We start from the raw sequence: 17896 nt of genomic DNA on the forward strand, positions 1-17896 counted from the left end.
CAGAAAGCTGGGAGGAACACTGCTTCAAATGCTAAGCGTGGTCTGAAAAAGGCTTCTTAAAGGTTTCAGAAGGAGCACAAGCATGAACTTTCAGATCTCCAAGCAGACAAGACACGTTCCTTCGAAGGCTGGCCGTGAGGCTGCGCCTGTACCTCCGCACTGAGCCAATGGGGGCTCTCACCAGGAAAGCAATCAGATCAAGAGAATCAGAGACAGGCACTGGGGACCTCACCTACGACCCCCCCGGCCCACCAGTGCCGTGCTGAAGGTGATGGTAATTTCCCCTACACTAATGTCACCGCTAGATCCAGCCTGAGCAGTAACCCCAACAACAGAGAGGCAGGAGCTGCAGGAGTCAACGGGGAAGGAAAAGGACACCGAGACCCAGATGTCAGCAAAGGTGTTCGATCGCCAAGGGACGGCGCTCCGGGGAACAACGCCTGGGTTTGGGGTTTTTTTTTTTGACTGGGAGCCCCTCAAGACAGCAGCAAACGGGTTTCAAAATATATTACATCTTTTTATTGCCAAGCGTGCAGACCATGAAGTGTGTGGGGGACACAACACTAAGAAAAACTACAATTTGAGGGAGGGCAAAGCAGTAAAAATTTAAAAATAAGACTACTCCTTACAACTGCCAACACTTGGGTTCAAAGAATCAATTGGAGGAAGTTTCTTAAAAGCACGATTCTAAATATGGTGTTGGGCCCCAAACTTTGAAAACACCGAGGCTTCGGTCTGGGCTAACGCAAACCGGGTGGGAGGAGAGGAGGAAGGCGGCAGACTTTCTCACACTAACTCTGCGGGGCCGAATGCCCAATTCTTTGCGTTTTCTGTAGCCACCAGAAAACTCCCTACCCCAGGAATACAGGCAGGAATAAGCCAGGAGGAGGTGGGCAACTGAACTGGGGCCAAACCGGACAGACTCTCGCAGTGTCCCCGCTCCCAGAGCCAGCCTCGGAGGGGACGGACCGCAGCCGAGCCACCCGGCTCTGTTCCTGCTCCGACAGCGTGCAGCCGGTCCCTCGGGATGGGACGCTGTGCTGTCTCGAGTCTCTCCACCTAAAAGGGGCAGGGGGGCCGACAGACAGTCCCCCAGGCAGCGGAGAACAGCTCTTCCCGGGGGTTCCCGAGCCAAGCATCCTCCCAGCATCCGTCCTGCTCCTCTTTGCTACCTCCAGCTCTGGGGAGCGGCCCGGGCTCCGCGCAGTCGCTCACTCAGCAGCCCCGGGGCTCCAATATGGACCTCGGGTCAGTGCTGGGCCAACCTCGGTGAAGCCAGCCACGTTTCCTTCCTCCTTAACCAAAATATACCGCTGGTCAGACCAGCACTGAGAAACCAGAGCTCAAGTACATTCTTCTCTGAGAGGGCAACACAGGGACGCAAGGCGGCGAGCCCACGGTGGCTTGGCAAAAGGGACCGGAAAGGAAACCTGCGGCATTGAAAACTGGTACTAAAGTGCAACAAAAATGTCCTAAACCCTTCAAAAACCTATCGCAGTAAGAGGGTCTGCAAAGCTTCAAACTTCCAGTTACTGCAGGGCACCCTTAAAACAAACCCAACAAAAACTACGTTAAGAGCAGACCAAGGAGCCCTTTGGTGAAGCGAGGAATACGAGGCCACCACAGAGAGTTTCAGCTCCTGGGGTCAAACATCATATTTAGAACATTTGGAAAGGAAGAAAGTTAAAGCAAAAAAAAAAAAAAAAAAAAAAAAAAACCAACAGAAATACAATTCTTCAATCTTGCGCAATGAAACAGTTAAACTTTTTGGTGTTTTCAAAAGAAATCCCAACAGACAGCCTGGCATAACTTTATCTGCTTCCTAAGGGAGAGATGCCCGTTTGACCCATGACTCAGGACACCATGTGCACTGGACATGTTCCATCCTTACGTACGTCTCAGCATTCCTCCATTCATAAAAACAAATCGCTAGATCCTTCCTGTTTACTCTTCAGCCTGAAAGGAAAAACCAAAACTGAAGCTAGATGGAAGATAGCCAGAGGGAGGAGAAAGTTTTCACAGACTGGAGGCCAATCTCATCAGCTCCGTGAGCCTGGAAAGTGCAATCCTCAGTGTCGCCTCATTTTAACTTTCCTGGCTGGGCTGCCGTCCTCCTCTTCCTCGTCACAGTCCTCCGTGTACTCGTAAGACCTTCGCCAATAGTTCTCGGAGCTGAAGTTGCTCCGTCTCCTATGTTTTGGTAAAAGGACTGAGCGCCTGTTCTCCTCCTTATCCATTTCGAGAATCCGTGGCCTAGGGAGAGAGAGAGAGAGAAAGAGACAGTGGGAGCACACCCACAACAGGATTTAGACATTCCTTCTGCAGACACTACCTGCAGTTTTGCATACTTTGAGTGACATGATTGAGTGTTTCCACGTCGTTTGCCCGGTACTGGGCACTCAGCAGAGCAGAAAGAGATCACCAAGCTGCACCTCCCACGGGGACGCAGAGAACTTTGCTTTTGACGGCGCAGCAAGTCTTTCCCCTTCCCAGGGCAAGTTTTGGTCTCTACCTCCACCAGGAACGCTTCCAATCAGCCCGGTCACCTCTTTTTTAAGTGCAGCTTGTGGCCCCAAGAAACACCCCTTGGGCAGAGGCGTCTGTCTCTCCTACGGCAGAACTCGCAGCACAGAGCTGAGCTCCTTTTTAAGCTGCTGGGGTGCTTGTGGTGGAGGATCAAACCACAGCTCCCACCTCCCTTGTCCTCTCAAACATTAGCACAGTGCAACTGTTATTTCTGCAAAGCTGCCCCTGCTCTCACCTGCGATCGCTCTGCAGTAGGACGGAGCCGGTGGGCTGCACAGAGCACTCGTTTTATCCTAGGTGGGAACTGCTGAGTTCCTCCAGGAGATACCTCTAGCTGGTATCTGTCCTGTTTACCTACGTTATACTGGAGTCTTTGAGGCCAAAAGGAAGAGGAAAAACATGTTTGTGACACCCATCTGCTGCGGGGGTCTGTGCAAGCCCTCCCTCCTCCTCCAATAAAGTCCCATCAGGCCGAAAACCAGCTCTCACGGATCTCCAGATCTGCCCTGCATGATCGCCTCTCGAATCATACACCGGCCCAGTGCGTGCTCAGAGGTAAGCCTTCGTTGGCAGGCTGGCTTCTCTTCTCGATCTACCTTCCCAGTCAGTCCGTGTCCAGGTGACTGAACACCGCTCATAAACAAGCCACCCCCGCCCTCCTCCCTCCAGGACAGGTTGAAACACGGGCTGGGACCGCACAGCAGCCAAGCCCCGGGACCAAGCCAACGTTTTGGTTTTTACCCGATGTGCAGAGAACCCTCAGGAAGGTTTGGAATATCGCACGACAGCCAGCAGACCGGCTATCACTCATGGCTATCAGTACGCTCCTACAGAGCACGGGGGTGTTTTGGAGGAGGCTGGCTCAAGCTGTCCGAAACCTCGACAAGGAGCTCCCCTGAAGGTCAGGCTTACGTATTCACACCGTCTGCTTACACACACAAAAACATACACAGGCAGCTCTGGAACTAAAACAGGTCTGAGAAGCTTCCCAAGAAGGCCTTCACCTTTCCCAGATAGCAAAACCTCACATTCTCTCCCAAGACTGCTTTCATAATATAGTTTAACGCAGCTGCACAGGTTGCTTGGCAATAGAGGTCAAAAATAATTAGCTGCAGGGAAACTATTGTTCTGAATGACTGCATTATCAAGACCCAGCCAAATCTATTGCTTCTTCATTATGCCACTCACAGGATAAACAAGGTAAGCTGCTTACAGCCAGAGCTCAGCCTCCGCAATCCTAGGAGGAACACACAAAGAACCTCGTACTGATAAAACAGATCTGTGCACCGCAGAAAGCACCCGGGAGGTGCAAACTAGGATGTTTTTAAGTGTGCTGTTCAGTCTCTCTTGTCAGAGGCCAGGAACCTCAGACACACAGAGTGACCTAGAGATACCACCCAAAACATTGCTCTGGGGCGAGATCATCCTACCTGTGAGCAGCATCTGGATCCGCTTTGCGATGGGACCGCTTTGGTTTCAGGATCTGGTCCCGGTTGCTTCCTGATAGACGGTCAGAGTTATAACCTGGTGGCAACACAGAGCTACTCAGGGATTTTGTTTCCAATCGAGGTGCATCTAGTCTTGTTCTGCAAATATTTAAAGAGAAGAGAATTTGCAAGGAGTTTCTACAGAACCGCTAGCGCGCTGCAGCAGATGTTTGTCCTAGATGTGCTGAAGCAGAACCCTCAATCCCAGCCACGCAGCTCAGGAAGGGGGTCAGGACTATTACGCTCCACAGCGGAACGAGCTGCAGCTTTCTGGTACTTGCAGCTTCAGCTTTAACCTTTGCTGCCTCGGTTAGAGGGAAGGAAGGAGCTCAGGGACACGCGTAGTCACGAGGCGAATGCAAATGGTGCTGGGCTCGCTGCAATCCCAGTTACAGGAGACAGAGCAGAGGCACTGGAGCCCCTGTGAAATCCTGTGAAATCACAGTGACTCGTCAATAACTCGCAGCTCCAGTTAAGCCACCTGGGAGATGCCCTGCGAAATTCATCATCACCTACAAGAGTAATAACCGCTTTTATCTGGAAACTCCCTACTGTCTCAAGATCTCGCCGGGTCAGGGGTTTCTCAGCTTGACTAAGAGGTTTAAAGAGTTGAAGTAGGAGTCAGGAGAAGGTCTAGCCAGCAGAAGCTGCACCACATCCCTTCCAGCCAGCGCAGCACACGCTCAAGCCGTACCGGAGCATAAGCACAGCCCATCTCGGAGCAGAACTACAGGCTGTAGCCACGCACCCGTGGAAGGAGGCAGCAGGCTGAGCAGCAGGAACGAAAACTCGACAGCACAGCGTCTTATCACAGCGCTATCACTGTCTCCAAGCACAGCGCAGTTACCAGGCTCAACTTACAAGCTCTGCTAAAATCTATTTCAAAACACAGACTGAAGCCACAAGAATGGGCAAAACACACTAAAAGGTGGTGCTGGTGCTCCAGAGCTGCCCGTCTCAGGAGGATCCTTGGATTCCAGAAGGAAAGGCACCCTGATATTGTTTCTGCGGCCTGCCTCCCTCCTTGGGATTAGGGGTGAATACAGAAGGGGTCTGCGTGAAAGAAAGGGGAGAATCACTACTCGCTCTACAGTGCTGAACTTTAGCTCCTGAGGGAGGTTTCCACAAGAGAATCCCAACCTAAACTCCTGTCAGGAGGCACGTCCTTGTTACCTCTCCTCCGCCATCGGGGAGAGCCTCTTCAGTTAACCAGGGCGATGCCAGGCTGGCACGCGAGAAGCTGGGCACGGCAGCCCAAGTCCAGCCAGCATGCCAGAAACAAGGAACACTTCCGCAGGCAGCTGCCAGGCTGGAGCCGTTGCTAGTCCACAACACCATCACCCTGAGCTGTTCTCAGCCCCAGGACTGGACCCAGTCCAGCTAGAACACCAACGGCAGCGAGGATCCTGCTCTGGACATGTTAGGTGGTTAAATACCTCTCAAATACAACAGCAACTATAGGCTTGCAATTAAAACAAACAAACCGCCAAATACACTGCAAGGGAACAGCAGCCACGCTGTCTCTGTCCACAGAGCAACGACGGGATGAGCTGCAGGAGCAGGTAGGAGGAGAGGCTCTGCTAAAACAGAGAGCAAATTACCCACCAAAGTTCAAGGCAAACAGAATAACTCCCCGATGTAACAGCTTACAAAGTGCTTGCGAACGGCAGCACCAGCCCCCTAAAAGACTTTCAAGACCCGCTCCAACAGCCTCATTTTTATCCCCTACCTCCTTCAGCACCTCATGCAACTGAGAGCGTCATTCCTCCCCCCCCAGCCTCTTGCTCAAAGCCCTTCCAAACCTCGCCGCAGCCCTGCGCTCCGACGCGCAGGAAACACTGTAAATACCATCGCGCTACAGCACCGAAGCGTGGGTGACCCACTCGCTAACCCCACCGCTCTCGAGCAGCCCGCGAAACCCAGCCGCTTCTCCAGCCCACGCAGCTTTGTCCTCCCGTCGCCGCCACCAGAAGCCGCCTCTAGAACCACGCGCTCGGAGCCGAGGCAAGAGCAGAGCCAGGCTCGAACGTCTGGGGCCCGGCAGGCTCTGGCAGCCCGTTCAGAGCCAAGCCTCCCAGCTCCCAGCCGCTGCAAAGTTGATACTGCTGCGTGACCCAGCTGATCTGATCCCACTGGAAAGCGCTCGGGGCCGATCGTTACCACGAAGAGGAGGAAGAGGCGTTTTACGAGGCCGCTGGCTGCTCCCGAGCCAGCCGGCTACCCGCGGAAGCAGCCCTTTTCCTGCTTGCATAACACACCAGGTCAGCCTGCGCCCAGTCGCGTGATCCGGGACACCAAGGCACGGCATTTGCTGCAGCGATCCACGCCGCGGGGGATGCCGCAGCAAAGGTCACCGCGGCCCCGCTGCGCGCGCGCACGCACGCGGGGCTCGGCGAGGAGACGGCCGCCGTCGCAAGGGATAAGCGAGCAATTAATAAGCTCTATTTGGCAGCAGAGCGCACCCTTTGGCAAACAGGCAATTGCCGTGTATTCACCAGGGCTGCTAAGCTCTACGGAGATTACACCGAAATAATTACCGGGGGGGAGGGGTTTCCACTTTGCTCACGAGAAAAATCCTTGTTGTGGTTTCGTTCAGCCTGCCAGTCAAGCCGGCCCGTGGCTGCCTGAGGATGACTGGGCAGAGAGGCTTCTGCTCTAATGCTGAGCAAAATCAGGCCCCTAAAAGCAAGGGTAGACAGAAGGATGCAGGGCTACAGAAGGAAGCTGAGCAAACGCAGACAACACGGCTCTGCGAGGAGCTCACAGGCGTTGGCTGTTGAGCAGCGACGTGCCAGGGTACATCTCAGCCAGCGAGGCGCTTGCCCGGTTGCACTTGGAGGACAGTCAGGCTAGACTGAAATCACTGAACACCCTCAGCTCACAGAGGCTGGCAAAAGCAAGAGGTAGAGCCAGTTTAAACAAGTATGTTAGATACCTGCGCCAGTTTGGGCAGCTTTAGTTTATTTAGCCGAGTCTGTCTTTTGTAGGGAACGGCTCCACAGCCTAGGACAGGCAGCTTCTCTAGCCCAAAGGCCAACTAAAGCAGCTACAGGATTTGGAGGTGCCTTCCACTGGTGCTCATCAGCACTCACACTGCTTTTTGAAGGCTGCAGTAACCAGTGACGTGAACACAACAGCCTTTTCGCTCTTTATCGCAGCCCTCTCGCCTTAAACCTCACAGGGCAGCCACCAGCTATTGGGTGGTTTGGTTCTAACCCATCTTTCACCCCACTCTATCACCTGCCACATCTCCTCCTGCCTCCCTGGGTCTGTGCTGATTTTGTCTGGCTAACGCCTCAGGGCTGCTGTTTTTCCTGCCTTCATTTCGTGGGTCTCTCTAACCAGATGTCCAACTCCACTCCGCTGGCTTTGTGCCATATCGTCACAACGTTGCCAGACTTGTTTTGAAACCCACTAAGCCGTCCGAAAGCTCAACGAATCTGAATCGAGACCGCTTGCCTGCTAGCCTTGTGCCAGCCCAGGCCACCACTGCAGCCCTGCCACCGATGCCCACGCTTCGGGCTGGGTTTACAGGACTCAAGTCGCGTGTTTTCACTTGCAAAAAGGCTTCTCGACAGCAGAATTACTGCTAACACCTTCTAAGGCACAAGCAACACGGGTCAACGTGTGGCAGTCACATTTTTTGGTCTCCTAGAAGAAACTGATGAGCGAGGACGTTTCTAGGCACGAAAAAAGGTTATACTGAGGGACTTTGGGGAGGGGTTGGTTTATTTTTTTCTCCATTTTCTTAAGAGCTTTAGCAACAAGCACCGGTTGATGAAATGCCATCAAGACAGCATATCTTCTCAAACAAGAAGCGTGCTTCTAAAACAGCTTCCAGAGCTCGGCTTCCCAACACCGACTCGAAGGACAAGCTCTGTAAAGCGATCGCTAAATTCACTGCACCCATTTTCCTTCCAAGCCAGCATCTTCCTCCCTCTCCCCAGGAAATGAAAGCCATGCTACCGAGAAAACGATCTGCTTTACAGGAGATTTTTCATCAGCAGCATCAGCTTCAAAGGACCGGCCAGGTAACTCACACATGTGGTATCAGATCATCAGACACCTGAATACATAGCCCCAAACACGAGAGTTTGAAATCCTAGCTGTTTGGAGTTAGGCAGCCAATGAGAGCCAGGTGTTTGGACACAAACAAGGCTTGCAAACCCAGGCATGACAATGAAATACTGCTGCAGGGAGCCAAGCTGCGATTAACTCTGCAGGAACAAGTTCCCTCTCCTTCCACCGGCCCAGCGATGGGTACGGCAAGACACAAGCGAGCGTCAGAGCGACACCTAATCAAGACGTAAGATCAAGCCAGCAAATGAACAAGTAAAGCAGTTTTAAAGTGTTCCTTTAAAAGCACCTTAGGAAATATCCCAACACCACATTCAAGTTTATCTTACTGTCCGGAGGGCTTCAACACTTACTTTCGGAGGATGATGACAGCTCTCCTCTCCTTGATGTCCTGTGGTCGAATACAGTGTGTAATTTCATCAGCTGCATATCCACTGACAACAAAAACAAAAAGCCACTGTGAGAAAGATGACAGGCAGAAGCAGAAAGCAGTTGCCAGCCTCCACAACTCAGTTTGGCCAGTCATTTCCTAACTTCCACCGGGAATTCCTCCTCTAAACACCATTCCCCAGGCACACAGGAGCTCAACTTAGAGGGGGGAAGAAACTTCAGGAGAGAATGAGGACAATCGGGGTTTTGGGGGCTTTTTTTTGACTCCATTTTTTAGGATACACCAGAGGAAACTGCCACCTGCCACGACGTTGTGAAAAAAGACATGTAGAAAATGAGTTTATAGAGCATAAATTCAGCCAATTCCTTTCTCAAGAGATTAGAGAACAACGTAGGAAAAAAAAACCAACAGCACATTGCTCCAAAGCATCATCTCACACACGTCCCAGAGAAAAACCATCTCCCATAGCTGAGGTGTGCAGCACACCCAGACACAAACCGGAGTCGATGAGAAGGCTCATCAGCCGAGGAGGGGACGCAGCGATGGCAAGAGCCGAGCGTGTCACCTCCCTCACGTGGGCCCAGACGCTGCCATCCCAGCACCCTCGCCCTCCCCGCTACCCACCTCAGCCACGGCACCAACATCACCCCCCTGCCCCCCAGCACAGCCCAACCCCAACCCAACGCACAGACCTGCCAACCAAGCTGTGCTCCCGAAACCTCCCTACCACAGGGCTCACGGGGCGAAATGACGCCAGGCTCCAGCAGCTACGTCACCACGGAGCAGCCGTTCTCGGCAGGAGAGCGTTTTGCTGCACGAGATGACTTCGCCCACCGCGCCTTTCTAGCGGGCTGGAGGAAAACCACGGCCAACGAGGGCCCCAGCCACCCACAACACACAGGAGGGTTTTTCTTGTGGCTGCTTCTGCTGTTTAGCACAATTCCCGGGGCCCAGCGCAGCACGGGAGATCGCAGCGAGCCCGTGGAGAGCGGCCATCACGCCCGCTCCGACGCACGAACCACCCTTGCCAGCGTATCTCCTCCCTCACTTGAGTGCTAATGAGCCGGTGTGAGAGGTGGGCCTGCCCTCTACCTGCTGCTCGGAGAGTGTCTGTTCACAGAAGAGCCTTCTAGAGCCCAGTTTGGGGAAAAGAGAAGTTGAAACACCTTCAGAGCCCCCCGAAGCGGCTGGCAAGGACAGGAATGCCTTTGAAGGGACTTGGGCGAAGGCTGCTCACGCCACACAAGGCTAGCACACCCCCACGCTGGTTTAGCAGAAATCACCAAGCCCGCTTTCCCCGCGAGGCTTCACCACGAAGGTGCTGACAGCCGGCCTTCCAGGGGCACGGCCTGGGTCACCGGCCTGCGGGTTATTCAGGAGGCTCAGAGCAGAGAGCAGCTCACGCACAGCCAGGTCTTCTCTGGGGACGGGACGAGGTTTCCTTTATCTGGTTAGATAACCCACCCACTCACCGAGAAACGCACACCTCAGAGATGGATTTACTGCTTTGAGAACAGCGTTAAGAGTCTAAACCCCCATCGGTTAAACCAGGGGGTGATGGCCATCCCTCCCGTCCTCCAGGACACCGCAGAACCAGGCAGCGTTACGTGAAGGGGCTTATGACGACGCTCTACTACGTTCCAGGAATCTCTGCGTCAAGCTCCAGCGAATTCATTAATATCACCCGCTTTAAACACCGAACTCGGCGCATCCTCAGCGACACCCTGAGTGTCAGGAAAAGCTCTGCTCCCAGACCCGCGCTCTCCACCACGGGACGTCAGCCTGACCACTCGTTCTCGCTCCCCAGGCAGGAACCCACTTTGCAGCTCGCTCTCAGAGCGGTGCCAGGCAGAGCTCGTGGTCCCAGAGGCACGTGGGCAGCCCCAAAGCAACGGCACCGGTACCCCCCTGCATGGGGACCCACTGGTCCGCTGGTGTGGGAAAACTCAGCCTGCACCGTATCGCATACAGCGATGGTGTCTCTCCGCACGGCCCTTCTGCAAAGGGGTTTGCACAGGCGCCAGGCAGAAAAAAATGGAAGAAAAAGGCTATTTGGGGTCGTGTCACGCTCATTCCGCTTCATGCCAGCATGAACTTGTCACCCACTACCCGGCCTTGTCGCATCCCGATGACAGATGAAGGGGCAGACGCTGGCACAAAACACCTCTAACGATATCGAGGGTCCACCCAGAGATTTCTTGCCCAGAGAACAAACCCAAAGCATGAAGTAAGAGGTAATTCATTAAGGAAAACCCTAAATTGCTGCCCACGGAAGACCTGAGCGTGACGTCCCCAGCCTAGAGCGCTTTCCAGAAGAACACAGGGAGGTGCAGATGCTATCCACACGTTCCCCCAACTAACACCCCAGCTCCTAACTCACCTGCCAGATCTTACACCCCCAACTCCTCCCCGAGTCTCTTTTTCAGCCCAGAAGAGCTGCTGCCGAGCCGCAACATCACTGATTCACACGGAGACGAAAGCAGATTTTTTTTTTTTTTTGCACAAACATCACCAGAAAGGAGGCCCTGAAGTTTTGCAGAGTCTCTAACGAGAAACTATTTCCAGGGGCTGACGACAGCCAGGCCAGCTCAGAGGCAGAGGGACCTCACGCACTAGCCCGTCGCAGGGTTGCAGCAGCTCGAGGCTTTACTTGTGGTTCAGGAAAGCTGCTGCCACAAACCACGGATGTGACATCGACCAGTTCAAGCAGAGCTTGAACAAATCTATTTGCCTCATCACCGCTGGCACACGCAGAACTTCCTCTGCACCAACGGCCTGTTCTGAGGGATCGGACTTTTCTGGAAAAGCATCTAATCCAGGCGGTTGCGGAGAGGTTCCTCCAGCTAGGAAGAAAGCAGGTTCATCCTTCAGAGACTCCAACCAGCAGGCTACCATCAGGCACGCCTCGAGACAACAGGAGAGACAAACATCACGATGTTTCCACTGCTATTACAAACAGCAGGGAGACAACCTGAAGCGCTCACCAGCTGCAGAAGGGAAGCCCGTACGGCGTACAAGCTCTCAAAACTTGGGAAATGTTACTTTTCCGTCATTTATTCCTTTGGCTAACTGCAACTGCACTCTTTCCAACCCCAGTTCTGAGATGCAACACCTAGCAGTTAAACAAAAGCTGTCTGGGGTCTCAGATTTGCTACCTACGACAGCGGCTGGGCAGGGGTCCGGCTGCAACCACCCGCCCCGGCTGGCTCTGCACCCCCCCTCCCCGCCCCCAGCTCCCTCCCTTTTCTCCAGCCTAAGCATTTGCCAAAGCACATGTTCCCCAGACGAAAGGGCAAGTTCCTCCATCTCCTCCCCAGCGCTTCCATCGATTGATGCTTACCAAATTATTGTTAAAAAACGAAAACCCACAAACATGGTCCAGCCAGCAGCCCCCAACAGACGGCGGATGGTCCACAGGACTGAAATCCCGGCTGGCAGCAGGACAAACCTGCAGGAGCACCCGCTTCTGGGGGCTGCAAGGAGAAGAGGGGACTGGAGGAGGCCTTCTTCTAGATGTCAAAACATACAAGGGCAAATCTTCACCGCAGATGCAAAAGGAGAAGCATAAAAAGCCTTCCTGGAACAGCAAAGGGCTCATCAGCGTGTCACAGGGTGGCTCAGCCTTTGTCCTGCTGGCAGAGGTGGCCAGCCCAGCCAGGAGAAGCTCCAGTCCACCTTTTAAACACTAACCTGTCAGCTGAGGTCTGAATACCTTCCAGCAAGTCTGAGGCTGATTCAGTGTTTGCAAACACCACGGCCTCCTTCATCGTAAGCAAATAAAGCCAAGGGAGGGACACGGGGGGAAGCCCCTCGGCAAACTCCCTGCCGGGTAGGTGGCTACAAAATCAAGAGGACGCTTTGGAACAGGCTGCTGAGAGCAGACACAGGGCAGGCGTGGTTCTGGGGAGAGCCTGAGGAGAAGGATGTGGGGGGCAAAAAGAGAGATCCAATAGCTCTGAGATCCAATAGCTCTGAGATCCAATAGCTCTGAGATCCAATAGCTCTGAGATCCAATAGCTCTGAGATCCAATAGCTCTGAGATCCAATAGCTCTGAGATCCAATAGCTCTCTTTAGATCCTCACGATTTCCACCAAAACCAAGCGCATGTGGCTACCCTGGCTTCCCCAGAAAGGCGGCAGGCCAGCAGCAGCCACTGCCCCAGCAAGATGTGAATCACAGACATTGCAAGCGTGCCATTTCTATCTGCGCCGTTTCCCTATCTCCAGGGCAACTGCCTTCAGCAACTGTTTACCGAGAGGAGAAAAAGCCAAGTTTGGGGAGTTGACTTAAACATGACCAAGGGCTAGATTTTGGAGATATGCCGCTGAGAGTCTACCCATGGTCTGTACCTCCCCCTGCTCCTCCCAAATTGCTGGGGTTAGAGGGGAGACAAGGAGATCTGGAGGAACCTGCACCCAGCCAGGATCGTATCATCACAGAACAATCACTTTGGCAGAATCTTTCTTAAGTGAGTGTTAAGTATCTGCTAACTGCTGTACCGAATTTGAAATAATCCCCCTTTTTTTTAAAGTCTATTATTTACTGGAAGCAGAACATCTAACCTTGGGTTAAGCTAGTGAACACCTGCGGTGGGTCGGTCAGGAAGAAACCTTTCTATTTGGGGAGAAAAAGATGTCTTGATTGTATGGTATATTGACAGAAAATATTGATACAAAATAGAAAATAATGATCTATTGATAGAAAATATTGATATAAAAGATACACTGATTTGTACGACTGCTTCAGCCACGTGAATAAACTGATTACGGCACCCAGGTGACGCTGGCCAACAACCCAAACACACAGGCCTAGGAAACGCCTCGCTCCAATTCCGGGAGCCCTGAGCCAGCTGCCTCTTCCTGGCAGTTTCAGGAGAAAAGCCAGGGTCTGGGACAAGAAAACATCGTTCTCTGGTCAGCAAAGCACCTCTCCCTCCTTCCACCATCCTGCACCGCAAAGTCCTCATCCTCCTTCAGCCATAAAGCCACGAGTTTTCTTAGTGGCTCCGACTATGAGACTTCAGACTGACCCTGCGTAACGCCAGCGTGCTTCTAAGCAAGGAAAAACTCCCTCTGTCCTTAAAAAAACTCACCTCTGGCTGTGAAAGGAAGAACAACTATTTACTCTAGGCCCGCTGGGGAAAGGCAGCGCAGGGGTTCACATCACCAGAGGGAAAATTAGGGTAGAAAGTTTCCCTCCTGGCGTCCAAGAGAAGTCAGGGACGGAGCAGCTGCCTCACACCCGGCTCCATCCCCAGGGACGGAGCTTGCTCTGCGGTGAAAGGCCACGCAGCAGGACGGGTCCCCCTCCACCCAGTCTCATTTCATTAAAAAAAAAAACCAACCCACCCTGACCTCTGCCCACCCCCCCTCTGCCCCGGCCGATCCCCCCCCCCCCCCCCGAGAACGAGCCAACCTCCTCAGCGCCGTTCTCGCCGCTTCCCTCCGCAGCCTCCCTCATCCCCTCGCTAATCCGCAGAAGTTACCTAACGCCGGGGGTACGGCGAGGATTAGTTAATGTTTGTGCAGCTTTTCCGAGATAAAAGCTACGCCAGATCTCGGCATTTATTATTGATGCACCAGTCAACGGTGCGAGGCCGCCTGTACGTGGCGGGTGAGGGGGGGGAAATTCCTTCCCGAACCCTGTGGCGATCGCTTTACAAGCCAAAGCGGGGGATTGTGTTACGGCCTGGGAGCCCTGAGAACCGGCCTGGACCTTCACCAGTCCGAAAAATAAAATCTCAAACTGTTGGTAGCTCCGGGTAATGCTGCCAGGGTCCGGGCGATCCTTGCTCCTGGCAGGGAGAACTCTGACCTTCAGGGACACAGGGGACTAGTGCTCCCCGAGGCAGGTAGTCCCGGTGTTGGGCTTCGAGCCGCCTTCCCTAAAACCTGGCAGGTCCTGCCTGCGCGCGCCCTGCCTGTCCCCTTACCTGCCTGCTCTGCCCACCCAGCACGTACCGGGAGGCAGCGGGGATTAGGAATCAGGCGTTTCCCAGTGCCAATCCCAGCTTTGCTACCGGCCGGCTGTGTGACCTTGGGCAGGTCATTTCACCTCCAAAGCTCTTCCCCCGCTGGCAAGAACGCACGAAAAAGTCGTTCCTTGTCGCTTCCAAGGGACAGTCCCACGGGGCTCTGCGCTCCGCTCTCCCCACCGGCATCGGGCAGGGGAGGGTTTAGCCTTCCCAGTTTACAGACTGGGAAGACCGAGGCCATTCACACCTCCTCTCCCCGCTTAAGGTCAGGTCAGGGAGGCACCGCGAGAGCTAAGAATAGACCCAGGAGCCCCGTCCCGACCAGCTGCTGCTCCGCTCTCTCGGGCAGAGGATCCATTTTGTGTCCCGATGTGTTATTTTAACCGTTTACGGGGACTAAGGCAAAGCTCAGCTCCGCAAGTGGCGAGTCCCGGCGGGAGCGCGGCCTCGAGGCCTGCGGAGAGGGCACCCCCTCCCAAAAAAAAAAATCAATCACCCACCCACCAAGGCGGCAGGAGCCCCCCCTCGCCCCCAAGATCCTTCCTTCACCCCTTCTGCCACAGTGAGACCTCGCAGGCCCACAGGCGGGCGAGATCAAGCCCGAGCCACCGCCGGGGTGTGCATCCGCGTGATCAGCGTTACACAACCGAGCCCCCGGCACGTTAGCGGAGGCCTCGGCGAGGCGGGCGAGTTACCTGAGCACCGTGACGCTTCCTCTCTTCACGGGCAAGAAGAGAACGGGCTCCGAGACCCTGATGGGTTTGAACTGGAATTTACACCCAAAGCAGAGCGCCGAGTCGCTGAAGAAGGAGACGGAGACGATGGGCCTCTCGAAGATATGGATGGGGTCCACGTGGGAGACAATGCAGCCCCCCGGCTGGTAGTCGTTGATGACGGCACTGTTCACAAAGCCCTCGGGAATCACCCGGTGCTCCACCAGCTTCCTGATCACCAGGTCGTGCACCCACTCGGGGATGGCGTCCACCTCCCCCCGCGGGTATAGGCGCTCCTGGCCGGGGCCTCGTCTCTGCAGTTGAGACCCGTAGGTGTAGCCTTCCCCAAAAAAATACTTGTTCCGTAGCGGCGCCCGATCGACCGTGTGCTCCTTGTAGAGCCCCTTCTCCGCCCGGGACACCACGTCCTCGATCCGAGCTTCGATCTTGGCGCACTCCTCGGCGCTGAAGAGGCGAAGCTGGCGGATGCCGCTTTTGACTTTTCGAGCTTCTTCTTCTTCCTTCTGCTCCTCGTAGTCGCTGGGCTCGGAACCGGAATCCTCCTGGTGCCGTCGCTTACGATCGTAAGGGGGTTCCGGGGGCTCCCGCGGGAGGCTGCCGCCGCCGCCGCCACCTCCTTTGTGACCGTCCCGGTAGGGCATCATGGACTTGAGCTTCTCCCGCAGGTCCGTGTAGCCGCTGCCGGCCATAGTGCGTCCGCAGCCCCCGCCTCTATCGATCCCGGTGCTGCAGGCGGCGGCGGGCGGCGGCGGGGGACGCGCAGCTGCTATTCATGGCACCCGCCGCCCTGCTGGAAGAGAGACCCCGGAGGAACGGGGAGGTGAGGACGGGACACACCGACCCCACCGGCACCGCGACCGGGCGGGCCGTGCCCGCGGGAGCCCGGCCTGCCCAACACCCCCACCGCCGGATGGGACACCCCCCACCCCCACCCCCCCCCGCCTCCCGGTGGGCACCACGGCTCTCAGCTCCCCCCCTCCTCCCGCCGCGACGCCCCTCCCGGGGGGAAGGGGGGCGGCCCGGCAGACGCCACACTCACGGCTTCGCCCGCGGCGGGCACGGACAATGCTGCCGGTGCCGGTGGCGGCGCTCACGCGGCGGCCGGGCCTGGCACATGCCCAGCGGCGGCCCCGGTGCGGCGCGGCGCCCTGCCCGCTCCCGCCGCCGCGGTGCTGCCCATGGCGGGGGGTGCGGGAAGGGGGGGGGGGGGGGGGAGGCGGTGCGGGGGAGGGGGGGGGGGGTGCCGGGCCGGGCGGTGGTGGTGGCCGGGGGGGGGGGGGGGGGTGTCTCGCGCGGCCCTTCCCGCGGCGCGAGCGGCGCGCTACGTCACCAGGAGCCAGCCCGACATCCCGGATCGCCGCGGGGGCCGCCCACCGCGACCGCCCCGCCCCGCCGCGCACGCGCCCCGCCGCCGCCGCTGCCGACCGCCACAGCCACCGACCGACCGACCGCCCGCCCCCCTCCTCCTCCTCCTCCTCCTCCTTCTCCCCCCCCCCCCCCGCCCCAAACGCCATTCCTGCCCCGCCCCCCTCGGACGCACTTACGGCGACGCGGCGGCCCCGCCCCGCCCCGGCCGCCGCCGCCACCTCCGCCTGCGCCTCGCGCTGTAACGGGTACCGGCAGCGGCCGCGACGCCCCCGCCCCGCCTCCCGGCTCGGCGGTGATTGGCCGGGGGGCGGGCGCAAGCGGCTCGAGCCGGCCGCTGATTGGACGGCGGGCGGGCGGCGCGGGGGCCTAGCGGGCGCGGCGGCGGCTGTTGAGAGTGAGGCGGAGGGGGGAGGCGGGGGGGGGGGGGGTGGTGTGAGGGGTTGGGGTGGCCGCCGAAGTGCCTGCGGGCGCGCGGCAGCGGCGGGGCGCGACCGCCCCCTGGCGGGCAGGGGGGAGCGGGACAGCCGGGGGCGCCGCGCTCCCGTACCCCTGCAGCGGGCACCAACCCCCCCGCCCCGGCACGACCCCTGACCCCGCTGCTCCCGGGCTGCCGGTGGGGAGACCGGGGAAAAACCGAGGCACGGGGCTGGGGGAAGCTGATGGACGGGGAAACTGAGGCAGGGGGATGGGGGAAACTGAGGCACGGGGGGCAGCAACCCCCGCCACCTCCGCAGCAGCGAGCGCAGCACAAAACCATGGACACCGAGTCGGGCTGGGCTCATAGGCGTGTATAAACCAAGAACGGCGAGAACGTCCCCCAAGATGGAGGGATGGCGGCCACTGGCCAGGCTGGGGGGGACACCATCGATGCATCCTCTGTCGCCAACCCCCCCCGCCCCCAGCGGCGGGGGTCCATGGCGGGCTCAGAGCAGGGTGATCTCGCTGGGCGGCAGCGTCAGCCTCTTCTCCCGGGCGCCCAGCAGCTTCTCCATGTGCGCGGCCACCACGCGGCACAGCTCCAGGCCCTGGCGAGTTGGGAGGGGGGACATACACGACACACACGATACATGGCCGTGGGGTGGTGGCCGTGCCACCGCTGTGGGAAACAGACGCCACCCCGAGTGTCCCCCTTACCTGCTCCAGCTGCAGCTGGGTGATGCCCTGGGCCAGGAGGTCGCCCACCGTGATCTCCACGTAAGGGGAGCTCGATCCGGCCCTCGGCCGCTGCGTCCGCGTCGACTGGATCTCCTTCAGCGAGAACTTGGCGACGGGCTCCTTTTGAGGGAGGACACACAAACACACAGAGAGGGGGGGTGGCCCGCATGCCCCCTGCATGCC

General features: G+C 56.9%; 2 protein-coding genes across 3 annotated transcripts in view; both read right to left on the reverse strand.

Moving 5' to 3' along the window:
• Positions 1–496: 496 nt before the first annotated feature.
• Positions 497–15879, reverse strand: ALKBH5 (alkB homolog 5, RNA demethylase). Of its 2 annotated transcripts, XM_086472930.1 has the most exons (4): positions 15152–15879; positions 8444–8524; positions 3957–4112; positions 497–2253 (listed from the first exon to the last, which is right to left on the reverse strand). In XM_086472930.1, the coding sequence occupies exons 1-4, from the start codon at positions 15877–15879 to the stop codon at positions 2070–2072; spliced, it is 1149 nt and encodes a 382-aa protein (XP_086329056.1). In that variant the 3' UTR covers positions 497–2069. The 2 variants fall into 2 exon arrangements, with proteins under 2 accessions (XP_086329056.1, XP_086329057.1); XM_086472931.1 differs by lacking the exon at positions 8444–8524 and having other exon boundaries at positions 15152–15847.
• Positions 15880–17481: 1602 nt separating this feature from the next.
• Positions 17482–17896, reverse strand: part of MYO15A (myosin XVA) — a gene marked incomplete at its 5' end in the record, with an annotated part of 32511 nt that continues 32096 nt past the window's right edge. Inside the window, 2 exons of the mRNA XM_086473248.1 lie at positions 17482–17583; positions 17693–17833. Coding sequence (XP_086329374.1) covers positions 17482–17583; positions 17693–17833 — 243 coding nt within the window. The remainder of the gene's footprint in view (positions 17584–17692; positions 17834–17896) is intronic.

This window comes from Leptosomus discolor, chromosome 14 (assembly GCF_034619465.1).
Source record: "Leptosomus discolor isolate bLepDis1 chromosome 14, bLepDis1.hap2, whole genome shotgun sequence".
Classification (NCBI taxonomy): Eukaryota; Metazoa; Chordata; class Aves; order Leptosomiformes; family Leptosomidae; genus Leptosomus; species Leptosomus discolor.